General features: G+C 42.1%; 2 protein-coding genes across 2 annotated transcripts; both read right to left on the reverse strand.

Moving 5' to 3' along the window:
* Positions 1-18,754: 18,754 nt before the first annotated feature.
* On the reverse strand, positions 18,755-20,193 carry LOC145428367 (uncharacterized). Its single transcript, XM_080300481.1, has 8 exons — positions 20,033-20,193; positions 19,877-19,944; positions 19,616-19,798; positions 19,436-19,497; positions 19,288-19,335; positions 19,172-19,207; positions 18,940-19,093; positions 18,755-18,862 (listed from the first exon to the last, which is right to left on the reverse strand). The coding sequence occupies exons 1-8, from the start codon at positions 20,191-20,193 to the stop codon at positions 18,855-18,857; spliced, it is 720 nt and encodes a 239-aa protein (XP_080156607.1). The 3' UTR covers positions 18,755-18,854.
* Positions 20,194-21,863: 1,670 nt separating this feature from the next.
* Positions 21,864-22,885, reverse strand: LOC145428368 (uncharacterized). Its single transcript, XM_080300484.1, has 4 exons — positions 22,510-22,885; positions 22,371-22,433; positions 22,227-22,286; positions 21,864-22,144 (listed from the first exon to the last, which is right to left on the reverse strand). The coding sequence occupies exons 1-4, from the start codon at positions 22,603-22,605 to the stop codon at positions 21,917-21,919; spliced, it is 447 nt and encodes a 148-aa protein (XP_080156610.1). The 5' UTR covers positions 22,606-22,885; the 3' UTR covers positions 21,864-21,916.
* Positions 22,886-23,703: the final 818 nt, after the last annotated feature.

A 23,703-nucleotide genomic window follows, 5' to 3' on the forward strand; every position in this document is an offset into this window, starting at 1 on the left:
TACACTCAAGTCATAAACCGACTTGGTCAAGAGTTTGAGAACAGGTTTTGTGACCTTGATCAGCTTGAGCCATGTGTCTCATTTGTTTCCAATCCTTTCATGAATGTGGACACAACATGCATTGCTGAGCAACTAAGTTCAATGTTCAGCTTGGATGCTGGACAGGTGGAAATCGAAATTGTAACATTGCAAAATGATGTCCACCTCAAAGCCTATCTGGGTGCACCAAACTTTTGGTGCCTTGTTGACACAGAAAAGTACAGTGGTGTGTGCACAGCAGCTATGAAGGTTGCCAGCCTGTTTGGTTCAACCTATCTTTGTGAATCAGCCTTTTCTGACATGAACTTCATCAAGAACAAACACAGAACACGCCTCTCCGATGCACATCTGCAAGACTCACTCAGAGTTGCAGTGTCAAGTTATACCCCAGATTACAACACACTGGTGAACAGCATGCAATGCCAGGTTTCCCACTAACAGACAAAGAAAGCCATATTAGATGTTCTCAGTGGCAACATTACAGTGTCATGTCAAAGTTGAATTTAATTATTGAAAAACAAATGTGTTTGTTAAGTGTAACATGTGACAATTTGCTTTAAAATGCTGCCAATTTGGTGAAAAGTTCTGTAAAATTTGAAAGTTGATTTTTTGTATGTTACATACATACAAAAATAATGTATGTAACAGTGCATGATTTGTTAAAATTTGTTAGTGGTAAGTGAAAATGTTGTAGAAGTGATCACTTCAAAATGTAAATACTTGCAGAGATATATAGAAATAAAGCGTTGCATATTGATATTTATGTTTCCTACCTTGTTTCCTAATTGCATTCTTTATAATTATGGTGAAAAATAATTAACATAATTAGTGTCCGTACATAGATGAATATCATTAATTATTAATGATAACACATAATTAAGTTAAACTGAGGAAATTTGTTATTTGAGAAGTGTGTGTCAAACTGGTAGCCCTTCACATTAATCGGTACCCAAGAAGCAGCTCTCACTTTCAAAAAGGTTGGTGACCCCTGCAGTAGACACACTAGCACCTTCATTTATGTCACCCTCAACTGACTGTGGGTTTTTTTCCCCATTGCACTGATGGGTGGACAGTTCTCAGGTGCCTATCCATATTGTTTGTGGAGCCAGCTCTATATGAAATTCTTCGCTTGTAGACTCTACACTCTGCCTTTGTACTGTCAATAAAATTGAAGTGGTTACAGATTTTGCTTGTTTTCTTGGTTGCTTCACTCATTTTCTTTACTGTACCTTTCTAAATTGACGACGTTGTCTCTTGTTGTTGCTCTCTTTCTATCTCTCCCTCCTTCTCTGTTCGTGTGCTACTGCTGCTGCGAGTGTAACTACCGCCCCTCTGCCCAGCGCTGAGCAGAGGCGGGAGGGGCTCAAACGCATAGCTGTGTTTGCTCCCCTCCCCCCTCTGCTAAGCGCAAACACGAGGCTCACGTGTGGCGTGAAGCGAAAAAGGTTAGCGAGAGGGCAAGAGAAAGAAAACAAACCCCCACGGCTCCCGTCATTCACTTCAAAGAGCCGGCTCTAAGAGCCATTTCGTTCGCGAACGACCCATCACTAATTGAAACAGCTGAAGAGTAGCCTGAAAGTCCAGGGGCTAGCGCCAGTCCAGCTCCCAGCCTCAACAGTGTAAAAGGTAGGCTTGTTGTAGTCATGTGTGGAGAATAAAACTGAGTATAAGTAACATTACATTAAACGTACTGTATAACACATGTCTAAACACATAACAGAACTGAATAAATTACTGAACAAAAATTACATAACTTTTTAATAGGTTGTGTGATTGTATTTTCAAAAGGCGCCTGTACACTGGGTGAGGATACTCCTGTGTCACTGACATTTGATTCTGCATCAGAGGAAAGTTCTTCATCTGCAGTGAGTGCAGATAATTCCATAAAGAAGAATGCACAAACCAGAAGTAAGTAACCCATATATTAAATAGAACATTGTTGTTGCAAACTTTTCATCATCACATTAGAATAAAAACGTTTTTTCTAAGTAAAGTGTCATGTTGAGACCTCACAAGGCAAAATGATGAGTTAAATTTTACTCTAGATGCCCAAGCATGGATAAAGCACAGATATCTTTTAATTAATACTACTCATTTTGTCAATGAGAGGGAAGGGTGAGATTGTAATGTAAGACATACTGTAGATTTTACAATGTTTTTTTAAATAAAAACCATGAGTTGACTCAAATGATCAAATACCCCACAGTCTTAATTTCTGACCTGTACTGTTATGGTGATGTTCTAATTTCTCCAAGGTGTGTACCAGAACTGCATATGGAAATTCCCTCTGTCCTTCAAACAAAACAAAAAAATCCTTTGGTTGAAGTAACACAAACAACTATTCTCTTTACAGATACATCTGCCAAGAGCAGGAAGAGAAAGTCAAAGATGGAGTCAACTTTGGAAATATTTGCAGACAAGATTACAAGCGCCTTGAAGAATAATGAGTCGGAGCTTCTGTTGAAGATGCAAGCAGCTCAGCATGAGCACGATCTTAAAGTGCTCTACATGTTGACCCAGCTCATCACACGCCAACAACCACCTTTCTGCCAGCAGGCAGTACAGGCTCCACATCTTTACTGCCCAACACAGTCTTCACTCAGCCATTCCCCTCCATACCCCATGGCTTCATCTCAGTCTCCACCATTTGAGATGTCCAATCAGTCTCTGTCTTTCCAACAAGATTTAGCTCAACCTCTTCCTTTTGGTAATGCCCTTCCACCATCTCACAATCCAGGTCAGCCCTTTAGACCAGAACGACCAAACCCTCGAGACCAGGCTCAGCATGCATCCTTTAACCAGGCCTTTATGTCATCCTACCCTCCTCCAGATGAACAGGATTAAACTACTTTAAGGCATTAGTTTAAATGTTATGAAAAGCAAGTTTTGCACATGGTTCACTTAATGTATTTTAAATGGATACTCCAAAAATATTTCAGTTAATGTTATGTTAATATTTTTTTGGAGGGGCTTTAATTTCAATGCAAAATGTTGGTTATTTATCGTTGCATCCAAAAAATGCTTTATATTTGTTGTTAGAGATTTTCAGTACTGCTGAAGGACAATGGGTCTTTCAGATTTAATTTGTGCTTTTCATATGCAAACTTATGTTTTGAGACAAACAACATTGCAATTTCAGTACACAGAGGAAGAAGTGTACATGTTACACGTCAAAATAAATATTTTCCATAAAAAAAAATAACTTTGAATGCTTTACTTTTTATTTTGTGAATGCATCACTTAAACATCAAGCTCAAATTTATTGACAATGAGATGAAACCATGGCTTTTGTGCCTTAACGTTGACTATCAAAAAATTGGGTCAGCACCTCTCTGATTTTTATTGGCTGAACATCTGGTAAGATGCCTCCCCTTCAGTACCTCTAGAATCACGCAGATCAGCTTTATCAGTTTCATTGTAGGCTTCACCATGTTTTTCACACACATTGTGGAGTGTGCAGCATGCAGCTATTATTGTGGGAACAGTGTGGATGTCCACATCAAGACGTTTCCCAAGGCACCTCCACCGACCCTTAAGTCGACCAAATACAAACTCCACTGTCATCCTGGCTCTGCTGTGTCTCTGGTTGAAGTATTGTTGTTCTTCAGTTAGGGTTTCTGTATCTGCATATCCCTTCAGCAGCCAGCTTCGCAGGGGATATGCAGGGTCACCGAGCAGCATGACTGGAACTTCAACACCCATGATTTCTTCTGTAACCTAAGATTATGTGAATACAAGGTGACATACATCAACAAGGAAGAATGGTAAAACAATTTTAATTACAATTCACTGTGTTCAAAGATACTGACTGGTGGAAATAGCTCCCCTCTCTCTGCCATTGTGTATATCTCAGAATTCTTGAGATCCCTGGCATCGTGAACGCTTCCTGGCCATCCAGTGTAGATGTCAGTCTAACTGAGCAGAGTGAAGCTGACCCCCCACCCACTTGAAACGTAAAGGCAAATAGGCGGAGCGGTTAGTGCTACGTTTGTGCAGATTTGTGCAGGTAAAATTAGCGTTTGTGCTGCTACGGTTTTTGAGTTATTAAACATTATTTTATAGGTCATTCAAAGGTCACCATCCCCCCAGACTGCTCCAAAACAAACCAAAATGGTCTACTTTTTTAGTGCTACGTTTGTGCTGATTTGTGCAGGTAAAATTAGCGTTTGTGCTGCTACGGTTTTTGAGATATTAAACATTATTTTATAGGTCATTCAAAGGTCACCATCCCCCCCAGACTGCTCTAAAACAAACCAAAATGGTCTACTTTTTTAGTGCTACGTTTGTGCAGATTTGTGCAGGTAAAATTAGCGTTTGTGCTGCTATGATTTGAGATATCCTGTTATGGTTTACTGCTGAAAAATGTCTTTTTCAAATGACCTTTCACTTTGTGTGTTCACTTGTTCAATAAAGTTCTGTTAAAAAAACCCTCTTGTTGTATTTAATCAGCTAAATTTGTAATGAGTGTATTTTGTTTTAAACTTCAATTTCTTTACTTCAATCACTTTTTGTTCATAAAACCACGATGCAAATGCTTGAGTATTTATTTTTTTTAGAGTGGATTAAAAAAACTTTATTGAAAACTACATTTGAAAATTTTACACTCCCATGAACACTTTTTGAGAAACGAACAAGCTAGCAGTCTTTACACATTTTCTGGCAGAAAAAACTATTTTTTGGCATTACTGTGTCTGAAGGATTCTTAGAACAGCGTTCATCTGATTTCTGAACAAGGTAAGCTTACATTTAAAATACTGAGGTTTTAGTTACTGAGTTAATACATGATATAGCTAACTGTCTGGATCAAAAGGATTTTTTTTTCAATGTTAAACATTTTCAAAAATGTCCAAGAAAAAAGTTTCTAAAGCACTTTAAAACATGTAGCACACTGGACTAAAGTGCTGTACAGTACATGGGTTAAATACTCAGACTCAATTTAATAAACTCACAAATTCAATAGCTCCATCTTAAAAACAATAATTCCAGAAAATATGAAAGTGTAGATTGGTGGAGAACTTGGGGGAGGGGTTGCTCCTGGCTGTATATATAGTTCAGAAATCACATTTTGCTCCATCATAATCAGTGTGTTGTTTTTGTTTTTAGATGCCTCGAAAGCCATCTCTAGACAAGGTATCCATTTTTGCAGTTCTTTGCAATTCAAAAGAGGCCATAGTCCAAAATGGCAAAATAGCCACTCCAGCTGCATCAGTCTGGAAAGAGCTGAGTCAGCAGCTAGAAGACAAGATGTCAGCAAAGGCCCTGTACACTTTTGTGAAGCTAAATAGACACAACATCTGGTCAGCTTTGGAAATCAGTGATCAGGAAAGTAATAGTGAAGGAGAGTTAGATTCACATTGCATTTCTCCTGGACAAGAAAACTGTCAAGCTTTTGAACTAGAAGTCCCTTTTGAGGACTGGGTTAAATTTATTCCTGAAAAGGTTGAATACAATGACAAGTTTTCTCCTACCCAAAAAAGGGAATACACAATTTTGAAACCTGGCACTTGGACTCATATCATCAACGATCTTATATGGAAGAAGATCAAAAATACATGTACACTTGTGTTCCGTAGAGCAAAGGTCCATCCAACTGTCACCAATAAATATCTGGACATCAGAGGCGACTGTAAGGAGTGTCATGGCCAGTTAGAAATGTCATGTGACAGACAGCCAGCAATTAATAGTCCAATGGTGCTCCAGTGTTTCATGAGAAATACAGATTTCTCCCTGCACACTGGCCACTCCAAGCGGTTCATGTCTGGAAACCTGTGTGAACAGATCGCTAAAGAGCTGTGTGAGGGCAGAATGGAACCAGCTGTATGGAGGTCAGCGAGGGCAGCAGATCTGATGGATGTTGGAGATCCTGAGCCAAGCCACCTTCCAAATTTGGCCACTCTGCGAAAAGCCAAACAAGAGAGAAAAGACTTGGAATTAGGAGATAAGGACCCCATTGCATCTCTGCAATTGTTAAAATATAGTGTTCCTCACAGTGGTAGCATCCGAGATATTGGACTGGACAAGTTTTTCTGTCACTACTGGAGTCAAACACAGATGCATGTTTATAAGACATTGTCAAAAAAATCTCCCCCAACTGTGTGTTTTGATGCAACCCGTTCAGTTGTGAAAAAACTGCTGAGACCAAATGGCAAATCTGGCCATATCTTCCTTTATCAAGGTATTCTGAAAGAAAACAATTGCCCCAGTATCCCAGTGGTGCAAATGCTGTCAGAGAAACATGATGTTAATGCCATCGCAAACTGGTTGACAGAATGGATTCGTGCAGGTGCACCTGTGCCAAAGGAAGCTGTGAGTGACTTTTCTCTGGCAATTCTGGGAGCTCTGGTCAAGGCTTTCACTCCTCATCCTGATCTGAAGTCCTACCTTAATGAATGCTTTCATGTCCTTCTTGGAACCCAGTCTGCCAAACTCCCCCCTTGTTATATCAGGGTTGATGTTGCGCACTGCATCAAGATGATATGCCAGTGGGACTGCCTGAAGAAGAAAACACATCGTGTTAAAGATTTCTTTGTCAGGTCATTAGCAAAACTTCTTCAGTCTCAATGTTTGGACCATGCAAAACAGCTCCTACATGCTATCACTGTTGTGGCCCTCAGTGAGGCAGAAGGTGATGACAGTTCTGGAGCCCCTCTTCCTTCAGAAAGGTGCAAGAAATACTTGAAAGCCCAAATTGCTCAAGACTCCATCATCATTCCAAATGAACAGACGGAGGAAAGTGAGAGAGTGGATTCAGTGGATGAGATCCAGACTGACCTACGACAGTGGGTAACAGAAATATGTGAGGAGAGCAGGTCACTTGCTGCAGCAAACGGGGATAGAGATAATATTCACTTTCTCCCTGAGATTATTCCTCATATAATAAGACTGGCAAGTTACTTGCCACTCTGGACAGGAATAATGGTCCCTCTCTTCCAAAGCACCAGCATCACAGCAAGTTCAGCCACTGTTGAAGCTGAGTTCAAAAACATAAAACATGGCCTTTTCAAACATGACAACTTGCCTCTTCGAGTCGATCGCTTCATTGCTCGTCATCTTTCATTCATCGAGGGAAATATGCGGATTTGTTCTGCAAAAGAAAAGGTCAAAGATGAGCCAACAGTGGGATCACTGAAAGTCACAGATGCCAATTCTGGATCCATGACGACTCACAATGCAGAAGACAAAATAAAAATGGATGCTCACCCGTTTGTGGGATCTGATGCTGCCACAAACATTCTTCCGGCTGATGGGGATGCAGTTGAGAACTGGAGGGGCCTAGCTGTTCCACCCAAAAAAAGGAAGAGGACTTCCTACCTCTCTTCATGTACCGAATGGCTCCATGCAGATGAAACCTTTGGGGCCAAAAGAGTGAAAGTGGGATTATTAAAAAATGGAAACCTCCATCAGCCTATTCGATTAGGGGAATCGACAATCTCTGTGCTCAATACCTGTGCATTTGATGCATTTTTTTCAGTGCTTATGTTGTGCCTTCTGTGACAGCTCCACATTTCAAAATGCTGTTCTGAAAGACAGTGAAAACCCAGTCCTGCAGCTGGTGAAAGCCATTGCCACAGATGGTGTGACCCAACAAACCTACAGGAGGAGAGCAGAGCTGCTTAGTGTAATGTTTGAAGCTGTCTCGTTGAGGTCTGCTGCGATCCAAATCGATGCTCAGTGCAATATCTCCGCTGTAATTGCTAAGACAATGAGGAACATCTCAAGTGTTTATTTTACCAAACACTACTCCTCACAGCACTGCTACCTCAGCAAAGGGATGACAAGGGAAGTGCCATTTGTTTCTCCTGCCATCTCTGTCCTCAAAGAGTCTGGTATGGCTCATCTTGGCACGGCTGTGGAAGCAGGACTTGGCCTACCTGAGTCTACCTGCCTCAGGCCACTCTCCAATCCATCTCTGTGTCCATCAGAATTCAAAACAGAAGACAGCACCACAGGAAATGAGCTCTGTGCAGGGACAGTTACTCACAGCTACAACATTGGAGATATCGTGTGGATTGATACTGACCTTGCAAACCAAACAGAATTTCCACTGAATGAATTTCCCTCCAACCTGGTTCTCCAAGGAAAGTCGTTCACTTTGAGGGCATTAATTGCTTTCCACGGAAAGATGACCACTGATGGTTTGGGGCATTACACTGCATACTGCAGGAGAGCTCCATGTGTGTGGGAGTGCTATGATGACCTGGGAAATGGAGTGACAGGAGCATCTGAAAAGAAAAAAATACAACCCCATGCTGTGTTATACACAGTATAATGAGTGCTGCTTGCATTTTTCTGTTTTATTTGGTTCATTACAGTTACATGTGTTCAAATGGCTAGTGTGTGTTATTAGTAAGTTCAGTTTTGCACATAAAGTTAAAGTTCTAAATTAAAAATCTTTTAACACTCTTTTCTTTGTCAGTCTGATGCATATTTGCTTTTACACACCCAGTCACCTTCACCCGTAGCCTTGAAAGTACCCGTTCCATTTTTCTGTCAATAATTTTTCTGTTAAAGGGTTCTGTTAAAACTGTTAACAGAACCCTTTCTTGTTGTCTTTATAATAAAAAAATGACTTACTTGGTCTTAAAAGAGCCACAGTGGAGGGGCCGGAGAGCCACATGTTGCTTTAGAGCCGCAGGTTGAAGATCCCTCGCCTAGGTGCTGTGGAATATTCACTTTTCTACACGTAGGTAACAACCTATCAAAGCAAACACTTCATTTTTTCTGAGACAGCTACATTAATAATAATGAACATATATAATTCAAAACAAAATAATAGAGGCCAACTGGGTATGTAAAAAATAATAATAATTTAGGTATACGTGAATCACTTCACATGAAACTCAGTTTTGCCACAGAAAAAATAAAAACTTTAGCCTACCTTGTGTACATTTCTGCACTAGTAACAAAAGAAATATCGACCTTTCCGCTGAATAAATTGTGTTACTAAAGTGTAAACTAATAAAAGTTAATATGCAGCAAGCCTAGAAAAAGTGCAAAACTCCACAGCTGCTGAAACTCACTGCCACAGACACTGGTGTTATACAGTGTAGGCCGTAATAATTAAAATCATTATATCTCAGATACTGTAGCAGCACAAACGCTAATTTTACCTGCACAAATCTGCACAAACGTAGCACTAACCGCTCCGCCTATTTGCCTTTACGTTTCAAGTGGGTGGGGGGTCAGCTTCACTCTGCTGTGAAACTGTTGGGAAGACGACGTTTGAGAAACGTGAACATTTTTTTTCTGCTGTAAATCTGCAGATTCTGACAGGAATCTGCAAGTATCCTTTGAAGCACTGCTCTTCTCTAAAACAGCAATAAGGATAATTATCAGGACATATGTAAACAGCAAAATAAATTCATAACTTAAAGGCAAAATTGCGAAACGTAAAGTCCAAAACAAGTCTTTATATTACGGGCCATCAGTCAAACAATACTTTTTGGTCTGGGTATGGGTGCCAGAAAATGCAATATATTTTAATAAAATATATGAAATCTGTGAGGTGGGTAGTATAAGTTTTAACTTTTAAGAGTAGTTTTACTTGTAAAAGTAACAGTTCACTACTACATTGAGCAACAGTTGATTACTTATGACAATTTATAAAGGATCACTCATTTATGTAATAGTAATCATTTAAAAATTTGTTACATAAAAAAACCAATACAAGTAAAGTGAGTTTAAATACATAGGGATACCGATTACTGGAAGCAGGAAAGATGTGGGTAATTAGGAGAAAACAGAGAGACTGAAGGAAAACAACACAAAATGTTCATCACACTTATGATCAAACGGTTACTTGCATAATTCTTTAGGCGACTACTTTTTGTCCAGCTCTGTATATACGTTTGAGCCATTCAAATGCACGTTTTTTTTTCCTTTCAATTTTTCATAATTAACAGATCATAGTATGCTTGCCAGAATTGATGGTCGACGACGCCCTGAAGGATGACAGAGTGCCAGCCTTTGCAGTTAAAATAATTACAGTGATTGTCCTCAGGAGCAGTGATGGGAATGTGACTCTCATCTATTGCTGCGGCACACCCATCGCTGTCTGAAGCCTTCAATAACTTGTATCGGGTCATCTCCTTGAGGCCATTTAATGTAAATGGTAAATGGCCTGTATTTATATAGCGCTTTACTAGTCCTTAAGGACCCCAAAGTGCTTTACATATCCAGTCATCCACCCATTCACACACACATTCACACACTGGTGATGGCAAGCTATTGTAGCCACAGCCACCCTGGGGCGCACTGACAGAGGCGAGGCTGCCGGACACTGGCGCCACCGGGCCCTCTGACCACCACCAGTAGGCAACGGGTGAAGTGTCTTGCCCAAGGACACAACGACTGAGACTGTCCAAGCCGGGGCTCGAACCGGCAACCTTCCGATTAGTATTTAGTATTATTTAGTATTTATTTATTTATTGTCATTGTCAAGAACAATGAAATTGCGTTTGGGGCTTCCATACAACCCAAAAAAAGAAGAAAATAATAAATACCCCTTAAAACCCAAGTGTACATATTTAACCCAGTGTGACTCCAATGCAATAAGACAATCCTTAGCAATAATGTTCGTAGAAATTCAGACAAAGACCTGAGAAACATGACAAAATACAACAATGCAACCCATTCAATATTATTGTACTGTGAGATATGATATCAGATATGATAGTTATCTATTTAAGAAATTACAAGGCGAACTGCCAACTCTTCAGCCACGATCGCCCCGTACAATGTACTCAGGCATGAGGACATAGCGGACTGCAAAGCAGAATTCATGGACGGTGGAACAAACTGTGGATTTGGCAACTCTGAACAGGTTTGACATGGTCTAATAACATGCATCTGTTGCCAGCCAATACAGCCCGACTCCAACGCGGTTGCTCACAGGTATGGATTGGCGGAGATGAGTATCCTGTCTAAGCACTCTAGCTGAAAGGCGCTGACAGAGATATTCAAGTGTTTGTCTTGACATCCTGAAATTGTGGATGAACTCCGTGTCAGTGAAGCCTCTCACATCCCAATCCCACCACTACTGGTTCTGACTCCGTGTCCATATATACCTCTGCACGGAGGTAGCAGCCACTGCTCCAAACAAGGCCATTGTTAAAGCACTGACTCTTTTTTCTCAGTGTCCTCCTTTCTCTGATTAATTTGTCAACATTCTGTCGGTTATGACTGCATAAATTGACAAACTGCTGCAACAACACCTACTCGCTCTGTAGCCGCCATTTTTACTTCCGTAAACAGAGCGTGTTGTGCGTGATGTCTTCTTTTGCGCATGCGGGTCGCTTTGAGGGCCGTGAACCGTTCACACTACAGCACGTTTGCTGTTGCATTTTATTTGTAGTGTGAACAAGCAGACAAAAAAAAAAAAAAAATCGGATTTGATCAAAAAGAATCAGAATTGAGCATTAAGACCTGCAGTGTGAACGTAGCCATAGAGACAAAATACCGTTTCTGTTAATCTGACTATCTTCAGGTTTTACAGCTTACATATATACACGCAGTGTCCCTCCATTTAGAAAGGCAGAGGCGTAACGGTGTGATTATTTTACGTGTAGTTGCTTTTTCCCCCCCTGTGTATCAATATTCAACATTGCAATCAAATCAAAAAATGCCTCTGTGCAAAATGGGTTTAAAAACATAAACTGTAGGACACTGTTTGTCCGTGATTTAGACAGGGGGAACAAATCATGGCAGGATCAGCCTGATATTATTTGTATCCCACTGTAGCTTTACTGTATAAAGAGCTAACATCTCCAAAATGTCAGGAGTAGTTAGTCATTACAACAAGTGTTGTAAATCAAGAATGTGGGATACTGTTTGTGAAAATAAAATAAACAATAAATGCAAAGGTGAATCAAATAGACCAATATGGCAAGGCCGGGATGGTCCATTTGGTAAAGTAAATCCGTTGGGCATCTTTCTTTGCCTTTAGACAATAATTCTGATGGCAAACGGGACAGGCGGGGGGGAATGGTCACGCAAAGTGGAGCGTGGAAATGGGGCTTTTGAAAATCAGTCTTTTAAATTGAAATTTGAAAACTTTTTTTGAAATGGAGGTTTTTAAAGAGCATTTTCAAAAATAGCCTTTTTAAGTTGGAATTAAAAAATGGTTTTTGTAATGAGATATTTAGAAAAACATTTTGAAAATCAGTTTTTTAAATTTGAAAATGGTTTTTGAAATGAGGTTTTTAAAAAGCATTTTTTAAAAATCACTTTTTTAATGTGGAATTCAAAAATGAATTTACAAATGGAGTATTTATTCTACAATTCATTATTTAATTAAAATTGTTTTATCTCGATGCGCGTGGCTCTCAACTGATGTCGATGGAAATGTAAAGTTTCTCTGGGCAGCTGCAAATAGCTGCTAATAAACAAAAAACATCAGAAAGCAAAGAGGTAGAACCCATACTTTCTGATGTACTAATTACATTTACTAAGTCAGAGCCTATCTACTTTTGCTGCCCCTTGTGTCTTTAGGTTTGATTAGTCCCAGCTGTGTTTCCACCTGTTCCCAATCCTTCCGTTAATCCTGCCTGTTTATTTTAGGCTACGTCCACACGTACACGGGTATTTTTAAAAACTGAGATTTTCTGGGGGTTTTTTGTTTTTTTTAATCCTGTCCACGCATGCAGTTTTGAAAAAAATATCTCCACATGTAAACACTAAAAACAAAATTTTGCCCAATCACAAGTCTTAAAGCCTAGGAGGGAAAGACTAAACGTGTTTGTGCCCTCACAAAACCTTAAGTTTCTGGAAAGGCAGCTAATTTTGTGTTACTTTTTAAGTGCCTTCATCATTTCGAATGTTAATAACTAAAGAAAGTGTTTTAGTTGGTGTAGACTCACAACTTAGGAATGAACAAAATACATACAGCATTCATAATTTTTTTTTTTTTTTAAATAATTTACAAAGCCAACTGGATTTGGGTTATGAGAGCATCTGTGTAGAACAGCGGTCCCCAACCCCCGGGTCTCTGACCGGTACCGGGCCACGAGAGTAGAGGCTCAGATGTGAAATGTATGGTTTTTATTGGTTTTTCAGCATTATTTTGTTATTGTTTTTATCGTTAACTCGGTTTTCCTGGGTCTTTTCACGTGTGTTATGATTAAATCTTATTTTTTTCGGTACCGGTACTACTTTTATTTTATTGTATTTACCCGCGACACCTTAAAGGCCGGTCCATGAAAATACTGTCGGGCATAAACCGGTCCGTGGCGCAAAAAAGGTTGGGGACCGCTGGTGTAGAATGTAGAAGCCACGTCCGAAGTTTTAAGATTACTTTTCCGTGTTCCGAGTCCTGCATTTGGGTTCTTCCTTCTGTCTGCCACAGCACACACTTTAACAATTTCAGTCCTTCATTAACAAAAATGATTTTTTGAATTTTCATTTTTTTACTGTTTCATTCTTATGTTGCAGAAAACACAATCTAGTTGCACCTGAATACAATTAGCAGGTCATTAGCAACACTCTTGACTGCATGCTGAGGTGGCAATTCAGCCATTTAATTTATGTTACAGCAGCTCATGAGTGAACATGGTGCAATAAAAGTACCTTTTTTTTTTTTTTTTTTTTAAACACTTACATTTACTTAAATTTACTTGAGTAGGGGTAGGATTAGGGGTTGCCACTTCATATTTACAATTTGGTGGTGCAACGATTGCAGGTATAATTAATTGGTTTGCTTACTGCAATGTGTAGGACCTTCTGTGACAAACTACTGGTTTGTATTTATGGGAGATGGTGTTACAGCCCTCGCAGGACCCTCTCCTGAAATTGTCCCCGTGTAGGTGTGTCCTGCCATCTCTCCTGCCTTAGGTGCCACCTTGTTTTATACAGCTGACTCCCATCAGCAATTAAGAGTACTTAAGGCCAGAGAAAGGCGAGCTCTCGTGCTAGAGAGGCTTGACCTGTGTGTGTGGTGGTTGAGTGCGCCTGCTCTGTGGAGAGGAGTCTGTTTAGGGCTTTTCTTCCCTCCCCCCCTTTTTTCCTTCCCCTTCTTTCTTTAAAAGGTGATAGTGGCTTGTCAGTCTGTTTTTGCTTATTTTAGGAAACTCAAATTTAACCATTTTGCTTCCCTGTCTCCTCTTCCATCCTGGATACCTTTTTGTTGTTTTCCCTCATCCCCTGGACCTCTTTAGCGGAATGCAAGTCAGGTCAAAGCTTTCTGGACAGAAAACATAATTCAATTATATCCAAAGCATAATTATTGCATTTGTTTTTAAATATTTTCACATTACAGATAACATTCAGTAGGAATTTTTCTACTTCTACACATCACTGAATGCATGTTTTCCATGCATAATTTTGATAGACTTGCCTCTTTAATAATACAAAACATTAACCTTTTGATCTTGATTTCTATTTCTGATATTCTTGTTTTGCAAACATTTTTCATCTTCTCATCCTGCCACAAAAACATAACCCTCACCCACCCACAAATGTTTCATGTTGACCAGGTTCCCCATCCAAGTAGTCCTTGTGTAACATTTGTCTAGCTCAGGGGTCAGCAACCTTTAACACCCAAAGAGCCATTTGTACCCGGTTTGCACGGAATAGAAAACACTGGGAGCCGCAAATACTTTTTGACATCTAAAATGAAGAATAACACTGCACACTGTTTGTTTGTTTGTTTTTACCTTTATGCTTTGTATAAAAAAAACTATAGTGTGTTGCTTATGAAATCCATGAAAGGCTACAAAGTAAATTAAATTTTATTTATCTAATGAACACATTTTGAATGCTTTAAAAAATTATAACAAAAATTAAAAACATCCAGTTGAAGGTCTCTTTTAAATTAATTGAAAAGCTGAACTTAAATTATCCATGTAGCAAACAAAAACTGATCCTTATATTGCCTTTGGGCTTTCGGAGCGTGTAGAGCCTTGACCTGAATTTTAAAAATAATTGGAAAAAAGCACTATGCTCCTAAAAAATAAATAATATTCGCAAAATATCTGCATAAATATTTATTTTACCTGGTTAATGTGTATGGCGGGGCGTGGCCTGCAGTGCTGCTGCAGGAGAGGTGGTCGCACCTGAGCGTCATCCGCAATCACGACTCGCCGCCTTAAAGTCTGCTGTTGTGTTATGTGTCGGGCTGTGTGCTGGAAAGCTAAAGCCAGCTGCATGTGTGAAAAGTGGTCAATAGAAGAGAAGCTGAAAAGGATGTTCATGCAAACATCATTGGGTCTGCCGTGGTTTGCAATGGGACTCCTGCTCAACCTCTGCGCACAGCGTCGGCGGACAGGGGCTGTACGAAGTCACTTTCGTCTTTACGTAGGACTGTAAGCTGTCGTCTGTGAGGTGTGAGCGGTTTTTGTTTCGACAATCCACAAATTAGGCATGGTAGGCCGCTCTCGTCAGAAGTAAATGCAAATAAATCTACCCAGGCATCATTAAATCTTCTTCAGATATTTTTCTTTTTTTACATTTCTCCATACTGAAAGTCACGATAAATGCACGTCGTTTCGGCAGATATACCGGCTTCTGCGAGTGTGACTGAAAAATTATTTAAAAATCATTTAATTATTTTGAGCGATGAAAAATAAAATATCATTTTATTTTTATATTTCAAGATCATGATAATCTTCTCATTTAGAACTAAAAGTTAAAAAAGAAATAGCACAAATAAAATACACTTCAGCTAAATACTTTTACAGTTTTCCCAAACCACGGAGCCGCAGTATAAACACTAAAGAGCCGCATGCAGGTTGCCGACCCCTGGTATAGCTACACAGCCTGCATCTAACGGTTCTTTAAAGACTGTTTGTATTAACCATGCTTTTCAGTTTCATTTCATAAACACAACACTGTATGCATTTCCAACTCTTTATTACAATTCTTTTCATATAAATACGTCACATTAGAAAACCCTTTAAACTGCTGTTCAACCCCCCCTCCCATTTCTAATCTAATTCTTTTTTTTTTTTTTTTTAAACATTCTCAACACACAAACCAAAAATACTTCCATACTCCCACTGACTTTTTTTTTTTTTTTGTGTGTAATAATAGGAACTCGTTTCCTTCCTCACTGCCGAACACTGAGGGGGGGGGTAGAAGAAAAACATGTAGCAGCCAGAACGTAACAGGGGAACAAAACAGTCAGGTCAAACCTTTCTTTGGACACAATTTAGCATCTGTTTGAAAAAAAATGATTGATTTTACTTGTAAATACATAAAAACACTAATGGCTTCTAAAACCTAAAGCAATATCAATTCTGATGGCTGCACAAATTCTAACCTCCCGTTCTATTGTTATAAGCCCCACATTTGTTGAGCTCCTCTTAAGGTTAGTCACAGGAGCCAGGGGATGTAAAAGATCCTCAGCTTTTACAAGAATGTCTTCTGCAAAAAGACGGGCAGGTGCCTTGAAAAACTGGGTCCATGCAGTGATGTCTATGTCTTTAGGGGGAGCTTTATCTCTTAGTTCATGCCCCTTAATTATATAGGAGACCCCCACTTTGGAGAAACTCATCAGACATGTTATTTTCACTACAATCTCCCCATCGGTGATGGCTGCCACTTTACTACACTTTGTAATAAGTGGTTTAACCACTTCCTCTTTCGGGTCCTAGGTGAACACCTTCACCTGGTTGCACATTTTCAAAGTATTTCTCTGAAAATATAAACTCTCACAGAGTAGGACCCAAATGCAGGACTCTCTGGTATGAATATTCATCCTTGAATCGTGTGTGTGTGTGTGTCCGTGCAGTGTCTGCTCCCAGTGATAGTGATCTGTTTCCGCTCCCTTTGTTACCAAATACTGTGTTGCTTGCTTTGTCCCCTCATGTCAATGATCCTGCTGGAAACCACAGAAACGGCCATTAGAAACTTTTCACCAGTGGCAAACAAACACTTTCAAACATCTAAGCTCACGGACTACACTTGCAGATTCTCACGATCCAGCATTGACGGAAGCTCAGCCACTCTAAGTAGCTCCACAGGTGCAGCAGGTCCCGGAATCCACAGAAACCAGGGGCCCGTTCTTCGTACCTCGCTAAGTAGGTTAGCCGGATTAGATTGTTGACGATTTCGCGTGATCCTGGATCAGTCGGTTCCCCGAAGCTCATCCGGGACTTGCTGTCATAGCAACAGAGCCGTAAGCGTAAACCTGCTCGGGAGCAGGTTTACTTTATGTAAACAGGATTAGATCGCGGCCACGCAGGTATGTCCGCGTCATCATACGAAAGCAACAGCGACATTCCGCCACCGTTTCACCACAAATAAATAACATCAATGTAACTAAAGATAATGCAGCACTTGATCCTTTTATTGATTCCACACAGATACATACAGGTCAGTCCCTAAAAAAAGGGAAATGTACGAGTAATCACGCTATGGCATGTAGGTGATCACGCCAGATGCAACACACATTCCACAGTAGAGGAATAGCAAATTACGTCGTGTAATCAAGATGACAGACCACGGCTATAAAAGCGAAGGTGGAAGTGGGAAGTTTGTCGCAGCCATGTCCTGTCCGTTTCTACGCGAGCCACCCATTGCGGAAGGTGCAAGAGTGATAAGGAAAGTGTTCAGAATCCAACGTATATTGCGGGATAGACAGGATCCTTTAGCACAGCGCGACAGTGTCCTCATAGAGAGATACCGATTTTCCCGTGAGGGTATCATCTACCTAACCAACTTGCTGGATCCCCATGTTAAGAGTACCACCCACCGTAGTCGGGCATTAACAACTGCACAAACTGTGTGCATTGCCTTGCGCTACTTTGCGAGTGGCACGTTCCTGTACACTTGTGGAGACGCAGAGAACGTTGGGAAAAGTGCCGTCTGCCGGGCCATTCGCAAAGTGTACCTGGCACTCAAGCATTTCCTGGGTGTGTTTGTGGTTTTTCCAAGCCACTTAAGACCACAGGTCGTCAAACAGGGCTTTTTCGCCATTGCAGGTACAGTAAATTGGATAGTGAATGTGATGCAATCATGACCTATGTCGGTAACTGTAGCTCCAACGTCCGCAGGCTTCCCGAATGTGATTGGCACCATAGACTGCACACACATTGCGATCAAGGCCCCCCCAGGCCCCACTGAAGGGGACTTTGTCAACCGAAAGGGGGGCCACAGTATAAATGTGCAGGTGAGCAATACTAACACTCCAGATGGCAATATACGATGGGAGGAGTGTGGTCACACATAATGGAATCCCACAGATGGTGTGTGACTCGATGTGCCATATCACAAATGTGGAAGCAAAATGGCCCGGATCAGTGCATGACTCACGGATCTTCAGAGAGTCAGGGTTATGCACATCATTTGAGCGTGGTAAGTAAAAGAGGCTTATGTTGATGCTACATACTCATGTCGGGCCTAACATAACAGCATTTCTTCATTACACAGGGGCCTACGATGGGATCCTCCTCGGAGATAGAGGTTATGCATGCAGGCAGTACTTCATGACACCGTTCCCTGACCCCAACCCTGGGCCACAAACCCGCTACAATGCAGCCCTAGCCAGGACAAGGGCACGCATTGAAATGACCTTTGGGCAACTGAAGGAAAGATTCCAGTGTCTAAAACGCCTGAGGGTTGCACCTGACAGGGCATGTGACATTATTGTTGCATGTGCCGTACTGCACAACATTGCCACCATCAGAAGAGAGAGGACCCCCGTGGTGGAGGTGCAGCCTGATGATGACCTCCAGCCAGTGCACCTGGACCAACCTAGTGGCAGAGCTGCACGGGACAGGATTGTGCAACACAATTTCGCATAATAAAAACATGACATGACACATTTTCTATTGACGTTTATTTGAGCATCGTTGTCTGTCCCACCACACACAGGCCAGTCATCAGTTGCCTGGGAAAACAGAGCATGTATACTGCGTCACGCAGGGTCAGCAATAGTGCTCCGTATGAACATGTATTCCTACTTACTCTGGAGTTCCTTTTGAAGCACCTCGATTTCCAATTGTAGTTTATGCCTCATTAGGGCTTGTAGTTCGATCTCACCTAGGAGCTTTTGTTTCTTCAGCTCAGTATACTCCATTTTTTGCTGGAGACTTCTCTTGTAGAGCAGACGTATGTCACCCTGTGTCAATTGTGGTGACAACATTTAACGGGGAATACATGTCATATAGGCAGTATAATTGATCACAACACTGCCCACCTCTGCATCAGCAGGCCTCTCTGCCGGCCTCTTGGCCTGCAAATCATACTGCAGTCAGACACACATGGCAGTACACAAGTAGATGGTATTTCAGGCCAATTCATGCATGTACTCACAGGGTCTTCCGCCACACCACAGCCATCTGACAGGGTTGCGTCACTGTCCTGTGCAATGGTAACACAATGGTGTTACTAAGGGGTGTGGTACAGCCTATAGGTCTGTACAATTGGGTGGGGACAGATATATGTATATCTCCCAACTTACTGTGCATGTTCCAGTCACCCCTTCCATGGGAACAGGTAAAAGTGATGGTGTGTCATGTAACACTACACACAGAGAAAACCCACAGTGCCAATGAATGAATGTCACAGTTCGAATAGCATTTTCATTTAGGCAACAACCACATATTTGACATTGTGCACATGGAATCATGAGCCCATTCACCAGTTATGTAGGTGCTGCTGCTACTGCACCCCGGCTTCTGGTCTCCGGAAGAGCTGCCCCCAGGGATGCCCTCAACAATGGGTCTGGTGGCATTCAACCTTAGGGCCAGCTCCTCTGCTGGGGTGTGACGAGGGGGTGCAGGACCACCACCTGTCTTTTGTTGCTCTGCCCTTTTCTTGGTTGCTGTTATACACAAACACAGGGATTGTTTCAGGGGTGTCTTTTCAAGTGACTGACAGCAATATGAGTGTTGGATATTACCATTCTGTAGTATGTTCTTGTATTTCACTCTTACTTGTTCCCATGTTCTGGTGGGTCCGGTTGTGGCTCTAATGTGTAAGAGGATATCATGTGGTATGATTTGATATGATAAAATATGATATGGTATGGTGCCATGTAATATGTTGCATTACTTACGCGTTTAATTTGTCAGCAACTTTCTGCCAGCCCTCTCTCCTTGCTTTTGCAGCCTTCGCACTGTTACCTTGCGTTTTAATTTCACTCTGGTACTCCTGAAATCCCTCAATCAGGAGTTCTTGCTCCGCTGCGGTGAAGTACTGTGCGCGCTCCTTCGACATTTTCGCCGACCAATCAGAGGCTTGCCGATCACTGTTTCTGCTATCGATGCGTAGCCCCTTTTACGGCACCCAGTGATCGCGCATTACTTCATCCAGCTGTAGTAATCGTCAACAGCAGGTGTGTTCGGGGAACCGGATTAGCGAGCTCACGGTTAGCGCGATGATTTGATCTTGGATGTGTCATTTGATCTTGGATGTAGTGAGCGACGTACGAAGAACGGGCCCCAGGGCCCTGTTTCAGGAAGCCAGTTTAGTGGAAAAACTGAGTAAGTATACCCTGAGTTATTGAAAACTCTGGGTTTTCGGTTTCACAAAGCGAGTTCAGCTGCAGCCTGAGTGAGTCACTATGACGACACACGCCGTGAAGCTAACCTGCCCCCTAGCAGGTTTACCACAACTAACCCTGACTGTCTCCACCCCTTTGTCGGAAACCTGACAGTAGGAAGTCTCAGACATGGCGTGCCACTTCCTTGAAGAGCCGGTAGATATCGAAGCCCAAATTCTCCGCAGAGCTCTCCGCCGGGAGAGAGTGATTCGAGCGCGTCTGGACATCTTATCATTACCTGATGATTTCCTGTGCGAACGTTACCGTTTCTCAGCACAATCAATAAGTTATTTGGATAACATCCTCAGGCCATATATTACGCATGTGACACATCGCGGACATGCGCTCAGTCCATTACATATTCTTTGTACCGCACGTTTCCAAGGCTACCGTCTGTCGGGCAGTCAGGAATGTCACAGTAGCACTGAAACGTCTCCTGCACTCGTTTGTGGTGTTCCCCGGTCACAGACCCACAAGATTCATCAAAGAGGGATTCCACAAAATTGCAGGTATCAGGAGGACCTAAACGTAATGTATGATGTGGTGATACGTGAACTACTACTGAAATGGTACATAAATTTACAGGGTTCCCAGGCGTGATTGGCTGTATAGATGGCACCCACATTCCAATCATTGCACCCTCAGCAAATGAAGGAGACTATGTGAACAGGAAGTCCTTCCACAGCATCAATGTACAGGTACATAATTCCCTGTAGCATTTCACACCAACAAGTGATGGCATCATGGTAACGGATGCTAATATGTGTACTCTGCACTGTGTAGATCATATGTGATGCTGCCAACATCATCACAAATGTGGAAGCCAAGTGGCCAGGCTCTGTCCATGACTCACAGATCTTCCGAGAATGTACACTGAGCAACAGATTTGGACATGGTGGGTCGAAGTTACTGTGAAATATACAGAGACCAATTGCCACAGGGACGTTTGCACTGACATGTATTCTTCTGTCCTAGGAGACTTCACTGGCCACCTGCTCGGTGATAGGGGGTACCCATGTCTACCCTATTTGCTCACCCCTTACCCTGACCCTGAACCGGGCCCACAGCAGCGTTATAATCTGGCCCATTGCAGGACACGGGCCAGAGTTGAGATGACCACCAGTGCCTTCGTGGACTCAGAGTCACCCCAGAAAGGGCATGTGACATCATTGTGGCATGTGTGATCCTACACAACATTGCCACGATTAGAGGTGAACAGTGTCCAGCTGAACCAGACGACAGCAGTGATCCACATGATGAACATCCTGACCCACCCACGAACGTACAGGATGGGCGAGCAGTCAGAGACACCATATGCCACAACCATTTCCTGTGACCCGGCAACCCAACATGTCACGAGACAAATACACAGATACTGTGGTCAACTTGTTTTATTGCTCACCCTGTATGTCCTGTGCACAATGAATAAATGCGAATATTAGTATGTTGTACGAACACTGACATGATTCGTCCATCTATGATCACTCCACCCACCCTTAACTGTTGTTCCAGCAGTACAATCTCCAGCTTCGACTTCTGGATCTGCAGCTGGAGGTGCACCATTTCCATATCACACTTCCTTATCCTCCTGGCCAGATATGTTCTATACAGCTGCTTCACAGGGAGCTATTGCAACAAAGGACATAGCATTGGCATCCATAGTACATGCCTACTTAGGTTGGTTGTGAATGTGTGCTGAACAACCCACTGCGGAAAGCTTCGTTGTAGGAGTGGCTGGACCCTCTTCCTCCTCATTTGCAGCATCACTCTGCCGGGGACATAGTAGGTCCATGGTGTCATCATAGTGCCACATTGTAGTCAGTTGTTATATTTTCCACTGTACACTGTATACCTCATAGTGTGGCACTGATGCGGCCTCCTCTGTAGCAGCTGTCACTGTGTCGTCATCATGTGCCTGTGGTGGAGACATTTAACAACATTGCTGTTCCACTGTTGACACATGTAGTCTGTGGAGTATTACGAGTACTCACAACTGCATGTCGGTCTGGCTCAACAGGGGGCTGCACCAGATGCAGTACACCATCACCGTCAACTGGAAGAATATGGGGTTCATACAGGTCACTCATGACTTATGTGGGCGCAAATGGCAATTACCAGACATACCAATCACCATACACCTCATTGTCAGTATGCTCTCGGAGACAACCGACACTGAGGGAAGGCAAAATCAGTAGGTGTCAGGGTGGGAACGCCTTTATGAGCTCTATGTTGCATTGAGGTATATGTTCATATGTTACACTCATTGGGGAGGGTACGGAATGTACTACTCGCTCTGTCTCTGGGAACAGGGAGCTCACCCTGTGGGGGGTTAACACACACACACGTATGCAAAATTAACGGACACCGCTATGCACATAATAAAGACATACCACTGCAGCTCGGTGTGTGTGAGTCTCTCCCTGGGCCCTCACCCGTGCAGCACGTTAACAGTTTCCAAGTGTCTCAGTGTTGTTTATTCACCTAACTGTTTGATAACTGTCATTCTCTGTCAGTAGGACAGTAACTGCACTGCGACATAGTTCATTTTGGTCATGGTGACTGTGCAGAATGGATGTGTGCACGCCATGTATTGTTTTGGATTTACCCCTTATGTATGCACTTGTGTCTTGCGGGGTTGTTGCCACAGAGGATGTCCCCGCAGAGATGCCTTCAGCCACAGGGCGCCCACTGTTTTGGCTGAGGGCCAACTGCTCAGCCTCTGTGAGTGGTGGTGGTGGAGGACCCCCACCTGTTTTCCGGGCCTCCGCTTTTTTTCTGTTGGCTGTGACGGCACACATTTGAGCATACAGAGTAAGCAAGTATGTACTTGTAATGTGCTCAGATAGTTTCAATAAGTGCTCACAGAGGGGAAATTACTGTGGCCTCTAACTGCAATTGATCTACATAGGACACACAGACCAAGCACTATGGCTCATGATACAATTACACCTCAACTGTTTGGACTATGTTCTTGTATTTCATTTTTACTTGCTGCCAGGTACGTTTGGGGCCTGTTGGGTTGCACCTGCGCTCACATCACATCACATATTAATATGTAGCACAGGACAAATGGGGTAACATATAATGAAATGGGTGGGAATCCCTAGATCAATGTTTACATTACCACTCACGCATTGACTCTGTCGGCTATGTTTTGCCATGCATGCTCCCTTTCCTTTGCAGCT

Source organism: Astatotilapia calliptera, chromosome 4, assembly GCF_964374335.1.
Source record: "Astatotilapia calliptera chromosome 4, fAstCal68.1, whole genome shotgun sequence".
NCBI lineage: Eukaryota > Metazoa > Chordata > Actinopteri > Cichliformes > Cichlidae > Astatotilapia > Astatotilapia calliptera.